General features: G+C 36.8%; 1 protein-coding gene across 10 annotated transcripts in view; it reads right to left on the bottom strand.

Annotated features, from left to right (window-relative positions):
* Positions 1-20,835, bottom strand: part of MTA1 (metastasis associated 1) — a 243,965-nt gene that overhangs the window by 167,592 nt on the left and 55,538 nt on the right. For 4 of the 10 annotated variants that reach the window (XM_031952889.1, XM_031952891.1, XM_031952894.1 and 1 more), the window contains exons 1-2: positions 16,857-18,521; positions 385-452 (exon numbers count right to left, since the gene is read on the bottom strand). The exons of 1 other annotated variant lie outside the window; for it this stretch is intronic. In XM_031952889.1, the coding sequence (XP_031808749.1) occupies positions 385-452; positions 16,857-16,929 (141 nt within the window). In that variant the 5' untranslated portion in view covers positions 16,930-18,521. Of the gene's footprint in view, positions 1-384; positions 453-16,856; positions 18,522-19,369; positions 19,623-20,835 lie in introns of those variants that run through there. 5 more of the 10 variants (XM_031952892.1, XM_031952896.1, XM_031952899.1 and 2 more) reach the window with 3 other exon arrangements.

The following is a 20,835-nucleotide window of genomic DNA, read 5'->3' as shown; positions in this document are numbered from 1 at the left end:
TAAAGACTACTGATTTAAGAATTAACATTATAAGCAAAGCAGATGCAAATAGTGGTGAACCTAAGGGTTTATTCAGAGTATCAACCTAAGTCCCAACATACTGATGTCATCAGCATTCCAAAATCTCAGAGGTAATTTGCAAGCAGCATGGCACAGTGGCCAGAATGCTAAACTTAAAAAGAGTCAAGCAGATGAGGGATTGATATTCAACCTCAGGTAGTTAAGTTTCCTTATTTATAAAATGAGGATACCACCTAATGCTCAAATAAGTTAATGTATGTTAAATATTTTACAAACCTTAAAACACTATATAAATATCAATTATTATTAATAATCATAATAAGCCTAAAAATCCTGGGACAAAATAAATTAGTATCACATTACCTTATTGAGCTCCTCTATTCTTCTTATCAAGTATGGGTTACTTGAAGAATTTTCAAAGTAGACATAATCTGAAAATGTTTACAAAAGAAAATGTCAAAACACACACACACACACACACACACACACACACACACAAAAATCCCATGTACTCAGTAAAACCTCCCTCCAGTTTTCCTCAAATCAAATAAATTGTAGGTCGGTCTTTCTTTCTTTCTTTCTTTCTTTCTTTCTTTTTTTTTGCTGAGGCAATTGGGGTTAAGTGACCTGCCCAGGACCCTACAGCTAAGAAATATTAAGTGTCTGAGACCAAATTTAAACTCAGGGCCTCCTGATTTCAGGGCTGGTGCTCTCTCTACTGTGCCATCTAGCTACCCTCAATTGTAGGTTTTGTTTAATTTTAACTATTCCAAACCAAACATCAGAATTCAGGACTTCATAAAATTTCAAGCCCCCCCCCCCCCAAGTTATTGTACAACCTTCATCTACCCCAAACTCTTGCTAACAGTTGCTATCTTTCACAGAATCCTCTATTAAGTAAATTATAGAAATTAAATCACTAATGCCTTTCTTGGAGCTAATACTTCAGAAAAAGGGAATGAGGTATAACAATACTGGGAAGTCAGATGGGAGGCCAAAAGGAACACAGCAGTAATATTCAGAGGAGGCTTCATGTAGAACTCCTGATCCTAAGGATAAGACAAAGTAATGGAAACAAATGGTTCTGATATTTCCATGGCACTATTTAGGGACATGAGAAGATGGCTAAAGCATGTGAAAATCAAGCCTATATTGGACTGTAAGATAGCATGGAAATAAGCAGAGAAGCAGCAGATTAAAAAGAATAGTTGAAAGTGGAAAGGCATAGTCTAGTGGTGATAACCATATATTTTAAGCTTAATTTGCTTAAATGGAAATGAAAAATGTGATAAATGTAATGATCATATATGCTTGTGTAGGTCTTTTGTTGACGCTTTTTGGTCTAAAGTTCATACACAGAAAGGACCAAAATTGGGAAAGAAATCAATGATGAAGCTAGTTTGGTACTATTTGAATAGCACCATATTAATTTATTGCCAATATCTCTTCCTTGTAAAAGGAACAAATTTACTACTGGATATACCTCTATAAATTGATGATATGATCGTTTCCATCTGGATTTACTAATACCAACCATACTGCTCCCACTCCAAAGGAGGAGGCAGTCGAGTCCAACAGATATTATCCCCTCTTTGCCCACAAATTTATCACCACATAGGTGATTTCTCCCACTACCAACATCCTATAGACAATGCTACTAAGGTTATTGGTATACTAATTTATCTTAACCTTTCACCCTTTGTCCCATCAACTGTTATCCCTGGGACTAGCAAACTCCCACTATCTGTTAATCTCCCCATATCAGTATTACATAGTAGTTAAGCAACTAGAAATCAAGTACTATTATTCTTCCATCTCCTTTTTTCCCTCTCATGACAATTCTTCTCAAACCTACTTCTCTGACATCTTATTCTAATCTTGCCAAAATTTTCTATTGTATTCAAGAACTAACAAATTGTTCTTCATTTTGGAAATCTCTTCTTGCATTACACCCTCCTACTTGCAGTCATAAAGTTCTAGTCTCTTCCAAAAATATATATTGACTATAATGTCCATCATTAGCTATGTATTCTGATTCCTCATCCCCATCCTACCTTAACATATCCTTGATACTCAGTGATACTTCTGGACTCAATCTCTGCTGTATATTAGTAATTGCCTCACTTCCCAGTTTCCTAATCTGTTCAACTCCCACAACCTACTCCTCCACTTGACCTTAGCTCTGAGAAATGATTATTTTTCTCGTATTAAATAACTAATTACTGTACTGAGACTAAGATTTTTCTCCTTTTCTATTCATCCAGAAAGCAAGCAGTATGGCATTTTCTCTTTGTTAATCAATTAGAGTTGATGCCACCCTCAGGAATACCTGCTTTTCCCAAGGGCATTATAAACTATGAGCCCATAAATGGTCTTTGGTCTAAAAGAGAGATAGCCAAATGACTAACCCTTTATTAAAATGTTGGCATTATTAACAAAATGATTAATTCCAGAAATTCTCTTGAAACTTTCCAAATGCCACAGTTATAGTCAGAACCTTGACCTTCACCACAAATGTTCAAATGATGTGTTCATAAACTCCAAAACTCCTTTATTCAATTATTATTACTTATGAATTTCATCTTTCCCCTAACCTGTTGGAATCCTTACAAAGTGTTAACTCATTAGAGTTGATAGAGACAATATGATTGATCTGATCTTACAAGGAAATATTATGGGCCAGAACTTGAAACAAGTTACTAAGTGGAACTGATAAGAAACAATGCTTATGTTCACACCTTTAGAGAGCTCATATAAGAAGCTCTTAGGGCCAAAGGGCACTCTGGGACAGACACAGGAGGACTCTGGGAGGAAGCCCACAAGCCACTCTCGGAGGTGGAGTCAGATTCATTCACTTCATCTCACACCAACAGTGGTGGCTGGCCTCTTGCACTTCCCCCACTGAGACCAAGGCTGGTTTGAAAGGCTCTCCAGAAAGCTGCCCAGCCCCAGGCAAGGAGACAAGAGATTCATTCCATTTTCCACCTTTGTGCTAGCTGGAGGCTGAAGGACAAATCTTTGGATTTGGAGACATTCGGAGGGAGCCCTTGGAACCAAGCAGAGAGATAGGCCACCAAGAAAACTAACCGGGCTATTTTGGAGGAAGCAATAAAAGATCTGAACTTTTAACACCGACTGCATTTGTAGTGATTATTACTCCTCCAGAAAAGCTCCCTGAGAAACCTGCTCCCAGAGAGGACCATTATATTTTAAAGAAGAGAACACCACACTAACCCAGCTATTCTCATGAGGACATCTTTTCCCTCCTTTCCACAGAACTTTGCTAAGCCACCAAAAGTGCAATACACTATCCTCCTTTTCCTACCAAACCCTCCTGAACCAACTCAACTAACTAGGTTCCACCCTCAATTCCTTAATCCAATAATCTTGATGTGAACTTGGACCTTACTTTCTTTCCTACTAGCAGGCATAATAACCAAGTCCCAGACTATCCTGTTTGAATAGAATGATTTTTGAGGATGGAACTCTTTAGCAACCTCTATTGTCAATCCCTCAAATCTTCAGGCATCTTTAAACAACCTTTGAGATATTGATGAACAATTCTTTTCTTTTTTCTGAGGCAATTAGGTCTCAGATCTCTCTAAAAGAAATGTTAATCAATCTGCCAGGTGCATTCCACCTGGTTTCTTTCCGCTCTCTCTGAGCTACCAAATTCTTCCCTAGTCCTCCCCTGAGAAACCCCCAAGATTGTATTTTCCCTATAAAAGATCTGCTCATGATGAAGATTTTTGCTAAATCCTTTTCAGGTCTAAGCATGTCATGAGGTATTCTCTCTCTCCCTCCTCATACTGTCTTCCCTTCAACAGCATCTTTCTCCTTTCTAAAGGTAACTCTAGTTAAACAACTCTATGAATCTGATGAGGGGAATTCTGAAACTGCCCTGACTTTGGGGTCAGGGTTAGAAATTCTCCTTGAACTCCGGATAAACTCTCTTGAGGTACAGGCCAGCCTCAGGGAATGAAGATAAAGTGGTGGGCCTAACTGAAGAGGGGAGCCACCCCTTCCTCCCCCAACCCCCCTTTCTCTAAAATCTCCTTGCACCATTCCCTTTGCAAAATGCCCGCCCCAGGGAATCGGGATAAGTAGTTTCATTCTGTTACCTGGAAACCTAGGCGCCCCCCCCCCAAATTGATAATACTACTGATTTTACGCCCTTTTTTGAGTTGGAGATTAGTCCAGGAACACTCATTACAATTTCCATTCAATTCACGAACATCTCTGTCCAATTTCAACTCAAACTGCCCCCAGCCTCTAGCCAGTTTCACGACTGCCTGCAAGGACACTCTGCCCACTGAGTAGGCATTCTCTTTATCTCTCTCACCTATTTCCCTAACAGGACCACACCCCTCTCTACCCTTCAGTCAGGCTTTCTCTGCTAGGAACTTTCTCTCTCCTTCTCTCCCAGGACTTCTCTGCTAGATCTTTATTTACTTCACGTTGGGACCTTGCCACTAAGGAAGTCAGCCTGCAAAAGCTAACTTCCCAGTGCCAATAAACTTCTTTTGACAGTCTAACTTTTTGGGTTTGCAAATTCATTTAAAAGGAACTGCGCCAACCAGAAAAGAGTTCCCACAACTCTCTGCCCTGCCCCGATCCTCATCACACTGAGCTTAAAATTGGTTCAGGACCACTCCCAGTAAGTGTCATTTAATCAGAAATCTAGGCGTGGGGGCAGTGACAACATTGAAGGAATCAATTTGGTTCCCTGGCAGCGATGACCAGGAAACCCTGAAAATCTGGTAAAGCCTTTGTTGTCTATTCTATAGCTAGACACTCAAATACCCGGGAAGACTTGAGTTGTAGAAGCTCCAGGTTCAAGCAGTATTCTCTCAGGGAAGCTTAGTTGAGAATACCTACCTGCATTCTCTGACAAAAAACTTCACTCAGGGAGCATTTTGTTATCTCTCCATCTCTAAGGAGCTACAGAATTGGGAAAACTAAGACTTTCTTTTTCTTTTCTTTTCTTTTTTTTTTTTCCTCATTTTTTTGGCAAAAATGGGACAAAACACCTATGCTGCTAAGAATACTTTCTTGGGCATTAACAAATTCGGATTGAAAGCTTAAACTGTAAAGCTTAAACTAAAATAGCAGTGTAAAGATGCTGCTTAAAGTTGCTGGATGGAAATCCAACCTCCTCCCTCCAGCCCCTCTAGGGACAGAGGAGCTTCCCTTTGCATCCCTAAACACTCTTAAATCCCTTTCAGAAACACTATCACTCTCAGCTGAACTAAATCCTGGAACTCCCAGATCTTTTTCTCCCCTTCAAGGCAAATTCTGCCCCCTGGGAAAAACATTCAGTGCAGAGGTGCGTCTTTCAATGTGAAATCCCTCCCTGACTGAGGAGAAACCTGGCCATTCTGGGGACCCTGCCCAGCTTTTTGAGAGGTCCAAGGCCAACATTCTCCTTGATCTGTCCTTGGGAGATAAACAGAAGAAGCTGCAGAAGCCTATTTTGAGCCCTCAAATTTCTCCCACTCCGCTGTTATAAACAGCTGTTGGAGTCTTTACTGATAGGAATAAGGCTTTAGCCGAAGAGAGAGGTAGAGATCTGGAGAAAAATCCCTTCTCTTAGCTACTATTCCCGAGAATACAGGACCTACAGAGGTCCGTTCTTTAAACTCCCCAGTCCTTGTCCTGAGTTTGAGCAGGAGGAGCACTGAAGGGACTGCCCACAATGGTTAAGCCATCTCTCCAATGTCCTGCCCTCTGGCAGGAGTTTGGGGCTTTGTCAAGATCCCCTCGATCCAGTCCTAAGGAGGCATCAACAGTGGAAACCTCACTATCCCCAAACATGGCTGGTAAGAACATTGAATTTCTTTCTCCTTCACTTTCGCTCCGGCATCTCTCCCCCCAACAGAGTGGGGATTGCAGGGGAACCCAAGAGCTGTCTCAAGACCTTTCCTCTGTCTCACCAGCTTGCTCCTATCCAGTTCCTTTATTGGGGTACTATTTAATGGTGAGACTGGGGTCTCAATTTTCTCTTCTCAAATCTCTAGAGAAATTTTTTCCATGCACGAACTTTTAATTAGAAAGTTAGGAGACCTTGAGAAGCTTTCATGAAGTCAAGTCATCTAAATATGCAGTCCAGACAGGCAGGGCCACGCCCATCCCAGCACCTGTCCCAGACCCAGCTCCAGAGAGCTGGAGCTGCTTGGAAGCATGTTTTATAGCGCACATTTTAAAACTGGACTCTGTTTTCCTTGTCTGGTGGCCATCCTTTCTTAGAGCAATGGCTGCCCTGGCTCTTTTAATTGAAGAAACCTCACAAATAACTTTGGGATAGCCATTAGAGGTTTTAACTCCCCACTGGGTCCAGAGCATTTTAGAACCCAAAGGACATCAGTGGCTTGGTGGGAGACCTAATAGATATCAGGGTCTCCTACCTGACCCGACTCTCCAGGTGTGTCACACTCCTGACCCTGCCAACCTGCTTCCTTAAAATGGGGAAAGAAAGGCAGGTTGTTCTGTAATGACTCTAAATGGTACCCTAGAGGTTAAGCCATTGGCTCCTGGAACCTCTGCCCTAACTAGAGCTTTGGAACTGGAGGAAGGGAATGAGAGTGGACACTTATACTGATTCCAAATAAGCTTTTCATATTTTGCATGCTCACAGAACTGTCTGGAAAGAAAGTGGGTACATCATTTCTCCTTCTGGCTGGTTTCACCAGGCCTGCCCAATTTATGCCAAAAGTGAATCCTGAGGGAGCTGTTAAACTACCCACCTCTCCTGAAGCTGGTTCCCACATACCCAGGTGGAGATTGGCAAATAGACTTTACAACCCATTGCAGGGGGTTCCAAACTGTTTTTGGTTTTCCTAACACCTTTTTTCTCAGAACTGAAAAGGCCCTAAAGGCCTCAAGGCATTTGCTAAACCTGCCTAAAGCTCCTTGCAGAGAGACAAACAGTTCTGCTTTTACTTCTCAGTTATTTCAGAATTTTCTGGTGAGTAGTCTGGAGAAAGGAGGGTGGAATGGACCTGTGCCCTCCTTTCCCTCACTTTCACTCTTCTACCTAACTTTTTCTCACTCCAAAGATGAGAATTTTTTAGCTGACAGAAAAAAAGGAGGGAGAAAATAAGTTATTGAAAATAAAATTAATTCTTAAAAAAGAGTTAGGTGCAAAAATACTTTGCCTCTAGACAATCCCAGAGGAGATGAGAGAATTTGGGGGAGGGCACAGGGTAGAAAACTTGTGGACAACAACAACAAAAAAAGTTCTTTTCTGCAAGAAATGACGTTTCAATAACCCAGGAGCTACCAAGCTCTGTGCTTCTAAGCACATAATGAAAAACTCCCTTCTCCTACTAGTTAAAATTTCAGTGACATTGATACAGAAGTAGAGGTCATTGACAAGTGTCAAAACATTTCCCCAAGATCTTAACAGAGAAACCAAAGGTTCTCTTGCCAGGGAAACATCTGCACCATCTCTAAGATGGATACCCAGATCTACCACCCAAGGAAAGAGCAAACAGTGTCTTGGTACAGAAGAGTCTAGAGTAAACAATGTAACCAGGAGAATGAGATTTTCCAATGCTATGCTTGAGAATGGAAGAATATTCTGGATAAGTCTCTTCTTGCTTTACCAAGCATTTATTTTTGTGCTATAGTCAGTAACAGCTCAAATTACTGATATTCTCTATGCTAGAGGTGTCGGATCTTGACAAGTTTATCATCAACATCTCATCAATCTATCTAAATCTCCAGGTGTATTTCTGTTTCTGTTTAATACCTTGAATACCAGGTCAGCAACATTGTAGAATTTAATGGCATTAACAGCTTTATTAAAAAGAAACAGAAATTCGGTCCATCAGCCAATAAATATTTCTGAAACAACTATAATATACCAAATATGATAAGTATTAGGAATACAAAAGGGGGGGAAAAGACAGTACTTATCCTCAAGAAACTCACAATCTAAAGTAGAAATAAGAAGCAAACCAAAAAAGAAAAATGTATAAACTGTACACAGAATAAATAAGGTAATTTAGAGGGAAGGCAAAGAATTAAATGAGATGTAGGAAAAGCTTCCAAAAAGAAGAATGCATTTTACATAGGACTTTAAAGGAAGGCAGGGAAACCAATAAGCAGATATGAGGCAAACGAGCATTCTAGGCATGAAGAACAGCCAAAGAAAATGGCAAAGCCAAAACAAAGAATGTCTTCTTTCTGGACCATCAAAAAGGAATACTAGACTGAAGAGTATATGGCAGGAAGTAATGGAAAAGCAGGAAGGAGCTAGGTTATAAAGGGCATCTTCTATTTAATCCTAGAAAAGGGAGCCCCCCAGTCTTTACAGAATAAGGAGTGGGAGAATGGTGACATGGTCAGACCTGCACTTTAGGCAAGTCATTTGGGAGGCAGAATGGATGATGATGATGGATTGTAATGAGAGATTTGAGGAAAGTACTTCAACATACTTCTGAAATAATCCACATGCAAAGTGATAAAGGGCTACCCCAGTATGGCAGCAAAGTCAGAGGAGAGAGATAAGAAAATACTCAATAGATGCTCAAAGGTGAAATTGAGAATCTTGGCAACAGATTGTATTGGGGGAAGGGGAGGCAGCTGTAGCAGATAGGACGTATAGATTGTGAGCCAGAGAGAATGGCATTGCCTTTCAAGGAACAAAGAAGGTAGGAGGAGGAAAGGATCTGAGGGAAAACTAAGAAATTCAGTTTTAAATATGTTGAGCTTAAGATATCCACTGGATATCTAGTTTGAGATAAGCAAGAGGCAGTTACAGATGTGATACATATTAGCCTGACTTTTTGTTTTGCAAAAATAAAGGGAAGAGGAAAAAGGTATGCATTAAAGAATAAATGAAGATGAAGAGGGTAGAATTTACTATATCCAATAATCATGATCCACTAGAGAATAAATATACAATAACCCTTGCAAAATCAGGCAGTTTAGTTATGAACTATACATATAACTAAAGCATTGAATGTACATACATGCTCAAGTATACACACACACACAGAAGATTGATGTAGAAATATTCAAATTATGAGAGAGGGCAGAGAGACATAATGAAAGGCCATAAGGGAGTCCGTCGTTTCTACTTATCTAGCAATTTATCTAAAAAAGATCAGCAGATTGAATAATGATCAACACAATCATTTTTATTATCATTATAAAAAAAAGAAAAGAAGAATACAACTTAAAAAAAAATTGGAGCTTTCTAACATATAGAAAGGGAGCATGACGCTTGCATGATATTCCCTCACAATCACAAGCCTAGGAATTTTCAGAAAGGAAAACTTCTAATCCAAAGTGCCAAAGTGCCAAAAGCACTTTGATGACTATACAGAATGGCAGAAAACTTGCCAATGCATTCCTCACAGATTCAGCAAAGGAGGTGAAGCCAGCAATAGGAGTTCAAGAAGTGGAGATCAGGACCAAATAGGGTCTGCTCATCACTCTATACAAAAATGTGGAGCTTGGATATCCACAATGTCCCAAACAAGCAAATGAATCTGGAATTGTGGATAAACAGAAGATATCAAACAAATCTAAAAATAAGGGCCAAGAAACACTCAAGAGATAAACCCAAAGGAAGTAGAGGAGAAAGTAAATCCTAGAAAATCCTTCTCTGGGACCATAAAGGTCAGGAAAAGATCCAATGAAAACAATCTCTTCTCCCCAAACTCGGAACTAAAAAACAAAACAAAAAACCTTAAAAGAAAGATGCCCAGATCTATTAACACTAGAAGGCAAAGTAAAAAGAAAACTCCAAATTAAGAACTCCTGGCAACACCAAAGACAATAAGAATTTCTGCAGTCCAAGAAAACATTACAAGTAGTCAAAAAGATTTAAGTTTAAATTACAAAGAAACACCATCAGAGTGATACAAAACTTGATAGCAATTACTAAAAGGTAGAGAAAAAGATTCAAAATAAATTCATCATCTCTCAACCTCCTTGTTTTGGAATTTCCCTGTTACTGTCAATGACATACAATCTTGGTGTAACTTCAACTGCTGACTATTAGTCATTCTAATATATCCAATCTATTGCCAAATCTCATCATTTTTTACCATATCACAACATCTGATAGATTCTTTCTCACTGCTCACACAATCATCATCATCATCACTATTACCACATGCCTAAACTGCTGCAAGTCTTTTATCTAGTGACCTTTTAATGCCAGAGAAATTGAGGGAAGATAGAGAGGTTTTTAATATTTTATTAGAGGGAGAGTTTGGACTGGGGGCAAAACAGGATCCATGTTGACCCCAGCCAACTGGATCAGACTCTAGTCTCAAAGTATCCAGCCCTGAGCAAGGGATTCCAGAGACTTTAATAGGGCTCCAGCAAGGTGGGTACAGCACTGGTGAGCGGGAAGTTCCAGGAAAGGTCCATAAATTCAGTTCTGACAGGTTGGGGGTAAGGAAGGATCATAAATTCTGATAAGTTTGGAGGCTAGGAGCCACTACGTCTGGTTCAGAGTCCCATTTAGGTATTTGAGATAAGCCATCTGGAGTTTGATTTTTTGGAATGCCTAGTGGTCAGGGTTCCCAGTCCTAATGGCCAGGAAGGGGGGTTACCACCAGGGAGACCAAGGCAGAGGAATTCAGGGAAACTGAGGCATAACAACCCTGTCTCAAATCCTTCCAGAAGCCAAAACTCCCCTTAGTTTTACATTTTTTTTTTTTCACATAAGACATTCCATCTTCCAATCCTAGACATTTTCACTGGCTGTTTCTCATGCCTATGTTGTTCTCCCTCATCTCTGCCTTCTGAATTCCTTCAAGTCCCAATTAAAATCCTCCTTCTATAGGCAGCCTTAGCCTACATTCCTTAATTATAGTGCTTTTCTTTTGGTGGTTATTTTCAATTTATTCTTTATATAGTTTTTTTTTTTTTTTTAATGTTGTTGCTTGCATGCTGTTCCCCCCACCCCCAATACACTGTGAGCTTCCTGAGAACTCACATTGTTCCTTCATCTTCTTTGTATACTCGGCACTTAAAACAGTGCTTGGAATATTGTAGGTACTTAATACTACTAACTAAAATAACTTGGCTTTTTTCTACCTTTCCAGTCTTCTCACTCTTTTCTCCTACAACAGTGCCTTTTATGATCCAGTCAAATAGAAATTCCTCAAAAAATAACACTCAAAACTCCCACTTCTGTGCAAGTATACAGGCTGCCTTCATAGCTAGAATGCCCTCCCTCATCAATTCCACCTCTGTTTCTTTGATTTTTTTCAAGATTTCAAAAGATGACAAAATCTAATTATTATATATATTCATCCTTATATTATGTTTATGTTAAGGACAGGGACTCTTTTTTTTTTTTTTTTTTTTTTTTTTTTTGCCTTTCTTTTTATTCCTACCACTTGGCTTTTTATCTCTAACACTAGTACAATGCTTGCTTGACACATAGAAAGTATTTTCTGCTTGTATGACAACCAAAAGAAACCGAATCACAGAATTATAGATTTAAAATTGTAAATCTGTCACCTAATTTAATCACTTAATAGACAAGGAAAATAAGGCTTAGAAAAGTTAGCTTGCCCCACAGTCACACACCTGTGAAGTAGCTGATGTAACATTTGAACATGTGATCAGGTCTTCTAGATTTTAAAATCCAGTGTTTTAGCAGCTGTAAAATACTAAATACTCTTATCCTGCAAAACTAGGTTTAATCTCACAGAGTGAGAAAAAATAAAATTTAAATGAAATAAAATAATCCTGATGAAAAGATCAGAGCTGCAGAAAAACCATGAAATGTAGACAAAAGAAATATGATAAAATTATAATGGTAAATACATCCCAGAAATCAGAACAAGTTAAATGATAATGATGTGCTTATATTATTATATTTCAAAAGTGGCAGATGAGAAAAATCCCCTTCAGAATAATAATACATATTATTATATGTAAAAAAGGTCACTGGGCGGGGGAGGGGGATTGAAAGAAGACAATAAGGGGTCATGGGATTTTTTTTTTTTTACATCAACAGTATTAAGGGAACAAATCTGTAAAGCTAAAAAAAATTAATAAAAAAGTTCATTGGACACTGAGGGGATGTCCTTCAATTGGGAAATGGCTAAACAACTTATGGCATATGATTGTGATAGAATATTATTGTGCTATAAGAAATGATGAACAGGATGGTTTCAGAAAAACTTGGGAAATATGAACTGATGCCAAGTGAAGTGAACAGAAGCACAGAAGAATACTGTATTGTACTTATAGTTTTACATATACAGAAGATGCAGTCATGAGTGTTCTTGTCCCCTAAGCAATTAGTAGTATCAAATGGGTTAAAATCACAGATTCATATGATTGTAATTGGTGGAAATGACACTAAATGTACTTATAGTTTTATATATACTAAAGATCCAATCACAAATGTTCTTGTCCCATAAGCTCTTAGCAGTGTCAAATGGCTTAATCATATGATTGTTATTGGTGGAAATGGCATTAAAGGAAAAATCTTTACCATCTGCTTTGCCAATGCACCAAAAAGACCATGAACCTTTCTATCTGACTTGCAGTTAAAATCTTTCATGTATCAACTCCTGCATTTGAATGGGAGCTCCTTGAAAAGAGGTCTTACTTTTCTACTGGTATACCTAAAGCTTAAAGTAGTACTTTATATATAGTTAAGCATTTAATAAATACTTTATCCGTTCAATCAAAACTGGTGCAAAATTATAATTGGGTTGAAAGAAGAAATATTAAGTCCTTCTATATTCTATATGAATATCTAAAGATAATTCACGATACCTAAACCAGAGAGAGTCAAAACAGATAAAAACTATAGACTAATATTCCTAACAAAGATTATACAAAAATTTTGGCAAGGAGACTACAGCAACATATCAAAAAGAGTATACATTATGACCAAGATGAATTTATACTAAGAAAATAAAACTGTTTGAATATTAAGAAAGCTACAAATATAACTGGCAAATTAAAAATCCTATAATTATATCTAGAGATACAGCAAAAGCTTTTCATAATATTCCTAAAAAAAAAAAAAAAAGATTAGAAAGCATAAGGATACAGAGAGCTCTCCTCAATAAGAAGTATCCTACCTAAGAGCAAGAGAGGCTATTATTTGTAATAGGAATAAACTAGAGGTCTTTTCAATAAGATCAAGGATAAAAAGCAAGGATATATATTATCACCATTACTATAGGGAATGAACAAAAGAGGAAACAACTTATTCCTTTTTCCCCCCCCAAATATGATGTTTTATTTAGAAAGTCTAATCATTTCATCAAGTCATCAGCATTTCTCTATGTTGCCAACAAAATCGAATAGAAAATTATGGATAAAAGAAACTCCATTTAAAATAATGACAGAGTATAAAATACTTTGGAGACTACCTGCCAAAACACACACACACCAGAACTTTGTGAATGTGATTAGAATACATATTTTACAAAAATAAAAACATATCTACAGCACTGGAGCATTATTTATTGCTTATGAAGAGAATAAAGCCAAAAAAATAAAATGACCAAACTACTTGAATTTTATTTATTCAGTGACATAACCAAACTACCAATGGATTTCTTTGTAAAGCTTAAAAAAAAAAAAAAAAAACCAAAGTTCATCTGAATGAACATAAAGAATCTCAAAAAGAGTTAATGGGGGAAAAAGAACAGTAAGGGCCCAATAGTACTTGGATCTGAAACTATATAACAAGGCTATAATCATCAAAATAATTTGGTACAGGTTAAGAAATATATTGTTTCATCAGGAAAACAAATTAGGTACAATATAGAGAAACAAATACATACAATAATCCTACTTTTTGATAAATCTAAAACTGGAAAGCCGCCTGGAAAAACTAGGTCTAGACCATAATATATACTAATACAAGCTTGAAAAGGGTACCTGCATTAGACATGAAAGGTGATACGTCATAAACAAATTAGAAGAGCATGGAAGAAATTTAGAAGAGTTCATGACCAAACAAGAGGTAGAGAAGATTATACAAAATTAAAATTATTATATGTAAGCAAAACCAATATATCTAAAATCAGAAGAGAAGCAGGCAAATGGGGGAGGGGGGGGAAATCTTTGCAGAAAAGTTTTTCTGATAAAGGTTCCATTTCAAGATATATAAGTAACTAATTCAAACCAGAATAAGAGCCATTCCTCATCAAAGGTATGAATTGGTAATTTTCTTTTCTTTTTTTGCTGAGGCAATTGAAGTGACTTGCCCAAGGGCCACACAGTTAGGAAAATATTAAAAGTCTGAGGCTATATTTAAACTCAGGTCCTCCTGACTTCAGGGCTGGTACTCTATCCATTGTGCCACCTAGCTGCCTCTAGAACAGGTAATTTTCTTATCTTTCTTTTCCTGAGGCAACTGGTGTTAAGTGACTTGACTAGGGTCACACAGCTAGGAAGTATCAAGTGTCTGAGACCAGATTTAAACTCAGGTCCTCCTGATTTACGGGCTGGTGCTCTATTCACTGTGACACCTAGCTGCCCCAAATAGGCAATTTTCAAAGAAAGAAATGCAAGCTAGCAATAGCCATATGAAAAAACATATTTTAAATCACTGATAATTAGAGAAATGCAAATTAAAATTCTGAAGAATCACCCTTAATTCCATCATATTGGCCAGTAATAATAGATAACATTTACTGTGTGTCAGGCATTGTGTTTGCTATGTACTTTACAATAATTTCATTTGATCTTCAGGTAGATTATATTATCATCTTCATGATCACACAACTAGGAAATGTTTGAAGTCACATTTGAACATAGATCTTCCTGGCTCCAGGCCAAGCACTCTACTGCACAAATTAGATTAAGTTTAAAGAAAATGAAAATAACAAATGTTAGAGATACTGTGGCAAAATTTAATAGCTGTTTGAACCAGTTTGCCTCAGATCCTCATCTGTAAAATAAACTGGAGAAAATAAGCTACCTAACTACTCCGTGTGTGTGTGTGTGTGTGTGTTTAACCAAGAAAACCACAACAGGAGTTAAGAAGAATCAAACACAACTGAACAGGGTCTCTGACAAAGACTTCAAGGGAGAGGAAATTTTCAGGGGTAGCCAAGTGGTACAATGGATAGAGCATTGAGTTTGAAATCAGAAAGACTCATCCTCATGAGTTCAAATCCTGCTTTAGACAGTATGACTCTGGGCAAATCATTTAACCCTGTTTGCCTCAGTTCCTCATTTATAAAATAAGCCAGAGAAGTAAATGACAAACCACTCCAGTATCTTACTCAAGAAAACCCCCAAAAGGGGTCACCCAAAGTCAGACATGACACAACAAATAACAACTTGTTAAATATTTGAATCACTTCTTTGTACATCTGACATTAGGAAACTTAATCAGAGAAACATCATGCAAGATATTTTAGTTAAATGGTCCCTTTTGAATTTCAGTTATATTTGTGAAAGTTTTTCAATTTTAAGTAATCAAAATAGTACATTTTATCTTCTGATCCTCTCTATTCCTTAAATCACAAATTCTTCACCAATCCATAGTAGTAAAAGGTTTCTCCTTGCTTGTTCCCCTAATTTATAATATGATTGTTTTTATCTAGTTTAAAATCTGGAGATTGCACAGTGTGAGTTGTTAAATTAGTTTCTGCCAGAATGTGTTTTGATATTTTTCTTATTTTTGTCAAATATTGAAACCCCATTCACTAAATATTGCCTTTTGATTTATCAAATACCATGTTAATAAATTCCATTGTTTCTACTTTGATGATTACTTCTTTGCATATATTTTCAGATCTGATACTACTGACTCTTCCTCTGCTTTCCCTTATAAAAGTTTTGCTTTTTTATTCACATCACAATTGCTTTCTCCACTTTTTCCTAGCACTTATCATAGAGCCTGGTATACTGTAGGTACTTGATGTTTACTGACTGACTGGCTTCAATAAAGCATGTATTCATACAGTTCCTATGAACATTTCATCAAGTAGGTCTACAAACATTTTATACCCTCTGTGATTATTTTCTTTTTTATCTTTCTTCAAGTCTTCCTTGTCACCTCTCCCCTTCCTCTCTCTGCTGAATACTTATTTCTTCCTTGTCACCTCTCCCCTTCCTCTCTCTGCTGAATACTTATTTCTTCCTTAATAAAATGAAGACAGTTCCTCCCATTTCTTTTTACCTTACAATATTTAATTTTCTTATCCCACTAACTCTTTAATCAACCTCACATCAAAATGGGCCAAGGGAAAGTCCTCTCTATATGTATCACTTATTCCACTCTAGCCTTTCTTTCCTAGCACACTGCTTTCTCTAACATCCCAATTTTCATGAATTTTCAATCTCTTATTTCCCTACCATCTGGCTACTTCCCGATTCCCATAGGCATTACTATGTTTCCTCCATCTGTAGAAGACCTTCACCTGATCTAAACATGTTGTTATTGTTCATTCAGTCCTGCCTGACTCTTCATTGACCCCATGGACCATAGCATACCAGCCTCTTCTATCTATTAAAGTCTGTCCAAATTTATGTTCATTGTGTCCATAACCCTATTTCATCCTAGGCTATCCCCTTTTTCTTTTATCTTCAATATTTCCCAACATCATGTTCTTTTCCCAAGTTTAAGTCATTTCCAATGAGTCCCACCTCCTCATTATTATGTGATCAAATTCCTCAAGTCTTCAGTTTTAGTATTTGTAGCATGAATTAATTTAATTAAGTACTGACTGATTTGACCTTCTTGCTGTCCAAGGGACTCTCAAAAATCTTCTCTAGCACCATAATTCTAAAGCATCAATTCCACAGCACCCAGCTTTCCTTATACTCCAACTCTCACAGCCACACATTGCTATTGGAAAAACCATAGCTTTGACTATACAAACCTTTGTCAGCAAGGTGATGTCTCTGCTTTTTAATATGCGGTCCAGATTTGCCAGTTTTCCTTCTCAAGATCATCTTTTAATTTCATGGCTGCAATCGCTGTCTGCAGTAATCTATATAAAATGATACTCTTTCCATTTCTTCTCCCTCTATTTCCCAAGATGTGATGGAAACAGTTGCCAAGATCTTAGTTATTTTAAGTTTCAAGTAAGTTTTTTACACTCTCCTGTTTTACCTTCATCAAGAGGTTTTTTTTTTTTTAATTCCTCTTGCCTTTCTGCAATCAGTAGTATCATCTGAAAATCTGAAAATGTTGATACTGACTCTACACACAGACATCACCAAATAATCAATACAGAAATCAGATTGATTATATATACTATACAATCAAAGGTGGAGAAGTTCTATACAGTCAAAACAAGACCTGGAGCTGACTGTGACTCAGCTCATGTGCATAGTGCAAAATTTAGACTGAAATTGAAGATCTAACTATATTTACTTATTTATTTTTTATTCCTCTTACTTTTCATGGATAAACTACTTATGAATACCAACTACAATTGGTACTTCTCACATTCTTTCCCTTCACTCCCCTCTTAAATCTGGTTTCTGATCTCATCTTTCAACACAAAATGCTTTTTCCCCAAATTACCAATTATAATTGCCAAATCTAACAGTCTTTTCTGAATCTTAATCCCTCTTGCCATTTCTGTAACATATGACACAAGTTAAATTTCTTGCTCTCATAAATACTCTCTCCTTTTCAAGTTTTCCTGTCACTACTATTTTTTGGTTCTTGCCAAAATCTATTACAACTGTCTAATCTCCTTTGCTGATTTTCACTCAATTGTAGTCATCTGCTACTCACTTTGACTATTGTTTCAGGCTCTTAGGCCCTCTTTTCAGCTCTACATAGTCTTGCTTGGTGATCTCAAAATTCCCAGGTGTTGAATTATCCCTATTCAGATGATTCTCAGATCTATTTATTCAGCCCTGACCTCTTCCTTAAGCCAGTTTCAAATCATCTATTCCTTTTAAGACATTTTAAACTAGAAGTTCTGTAAAACCCTCAAATTCAACTGATAAAAAAACACAACTCATTAGCTTCTTCCTAATACTCCCTCTTTCCTTACTCCACTCTTACTCTAACAGTATTATCACTACACTGAGGGGGCAAAGTCTATAGGCTCTCAGTTTGAAAACATTCTAATACTCTGCAATCCAATGAAACTGGTCCCTTTGCTGTTCTACACAAAAGACTCCCCCATCTAAAAGCTCCAGGCATTTTTCCAGCACTTCCTGGTTTCCCTGGCATCCTTCAATATTCAGTGTCTCATATTCTAAAAGAATCATTTTCTGGTTTCCTATAATGCTAGTCCTTTCCCTCTGTTGATTATCTCCAATTTTTATCTTGTACATATCTTTGCATGAAGCTGTTTACATGCTATATCCCTCATTGGACTGTGAGTTCCTTGAGAACAGAAGACTGTCTTTAGCCACAATCTAGGAAGGGAAATGAAAAGAAGAAAAAAAAAATTCTGTTAGTAACAGAAGAATCCAAAGACCTGGAGGGGCGAGGGGATGGAGTGGGGTAGAATCATACAAGATAAGGGTGGGTAGGTGATGAAGGAGACTAGAATAGGTTCTCTTGAAGCAAAAAAGCAAAAAGGTTCTCTTCAGTCTTTGAGAAGATAGAAAAAAACAAAGCCTAGCTATCTTGTGATGCAAAGAGAAGAACAAAGACTGATCAGTTAATTAAAAAAAAACAAAAACAAGCTAATAGTTCTGCTTTTAAAAAAAGGTAAAACTACTGAGAAATGGAAAAACAATGACTATTTTGAATGCTATAAGTTCATTTATAAAAGAAGAGACAATTATGCAAAGGATGAATGCATAACTCAAAACGTGTTGGCTACAGAAATGCTAGCTGTGGGCACTGTTTCATTTTTGTCTGAATGTCTCCCATATATAGCATAATGTCTGACATTTAATAAATATTTGAGTTGAAAAAATACAAGAAATACAACTAAAGCATATGAAGTTATCAAATAAAAACTAGCACTTTTCTTGCCTTTATCACAAACATATTCAGTAGTAATTTCTAATATGTCTTCTTATATAATTTGTTCCATTAAACTCCCTTTCTATTTATCCAGTCCCTCAAAATTTTAATAAATCATTTTGATATGTAATTTGAAATCTATACATGAAATCCCTTCTAACTTTCTTGATATTCTTAATTTCTATGAAAATCTACTTTAATAATCTTAAAATGAGGGGCAACTATGTGGCACAGTGAATAGAGTACCAGCCCCAAAGTCAGGCAGGAAGACCTGAGTTCAAATCTGATCTCAGACACAACACTAACTAGCTATGTGACCCTAGGCAAGTTACTTAACTCCAATTGCCTTAGCAAATAATAATAATAATAATAATCTCAAAATATCATTACTATAAATTATAATAAATTGTTTTCATTAGCCTGGTTATGTCTATAACATACTTTAAGTATTACCTTCATTCTTATTAAGTTGATGTGCCAAGTCATGAAGCTATTAACACTGAATATTCTCCCATTTCCTTAAGTCTTCCTTTTCCTGAAAGAGTTGATTTGATTGTTTCCTCTAAATATTAACATGAAAATAGCTACAAATAAGTTTATATGTAGCTATCTAATACATTTTGAAATTTCAAATGAATTGTCTCCTCTTTACCCCTGGTTTTTATTGAAAACCAAGAGAAATATCGATGGTCATTATGGATTTATTTTTGTTTATTGCTATTTTATTGAAGCAATTATCTCAATTATTTTTGTTGATTTCCTAAGAAAACCTTCACTTCAACGAATCTGGATATCACTACAAACATAAAATTCAATTTGATATATTTCTCTTGTCCATGTTATCCTATAAGTAACCCAGAGGAGTTACAGTAAATAAGTTAGGGCCTTTCTTTTGGAGATCAATATGAAGCTATCTACCAGTCATCCCTCAGTCTTGTTAAATTGCTAACAACTGAGCCATTATTTTAAAAAATAATTTTTTTTTTCTTTAATGGCATCCTTTACACTACTTATTTGCACAATTTACTAGCAATACACTACAAGCCAGTATGCTTTTTATATACTCCTACATTTTTTTGAATGACTCACAACTTTAAAGACTTCATGTTTTGTACCACATGATTATCATCACAAGAAAAAAAATTTGAAGGAGAATTTATTTCTGAGAAGCTTTTAGACAAAAAGTTTCTTATAAGACAATAAATTTCATTTTCTTCCTCCATTTCAATTCTGAACCAAGTCCCCGAACTTGGGGACTGAACTCCTCTATGGTTCTGTATAGCATAGTCTGAAAAAAAGGCAGTCTACATTCACCTAAATTTTTCCATGTGGATATTTAGATTGAAGCCCTGAGTAATTAATTAAAGATCTCTTTTAGGGGATTATACAATGTTTTGGGGCTTGATGCAATCAATATAACATAATGTGCAAAGAGAAGCATCCAAACTAGGCATTTAATAGAGAAATATTTGCTTCAAGAATCAGTTCAAATGTCATCTCAATGTGTCCTTAAAAGACCTCTCCCTCCCCAAGTTTGCTAAAAGCTTTCCCCTTAAAGGTTAGTTTCCAATTCCTCTGTGTATTGTATATGTGCATTTATTTGCATGTTTTTTCACTTACTAGAATGTAACTTTCTGGAGAGTAGGAACTAGTTTTATTTACTTTGCATCCCCAGTGCTCATCATAGTTCTTAGGAAATAAGGGAAAGAAAGAAATCTTATCTGTGATTTAATGATATAGGGAAATCTCAAATGAGAAAATTGTCAATGTCAAACAAAAGTAGCCCCCTCTTGACAACTTGTTTTACTAACATGACAAGAGTGCTGGGAGCCTAAGTGACTTGTCAAAAGTCAAAGCCATAATATTTTATAGGAAAGACAAACCAATGTACCAGGACCTGGACTAAGCATTTAATAAAT

The sequence above is a fragment of the Sarcophilus harrisii genome, chromosome 2 (genome assembly GCF_902635505.1).
Source record: "Sarcophilus harrisii chromosome 2, mSarHar1.11, whole genome shotgun sequence".
NCBI classification, from domain to species: Eukaryota; Metazoa; Chordata; class Mammalia; order Dasyuromorphia; family Dasyuridae; genus Sarcophilus; species Sarcophilus harrisii.
The sequence above is the reverse complement of the archived record's forward strand: the minus strand, read 5'-3'. Positions and strand labels throughout refer to the sequence as shown.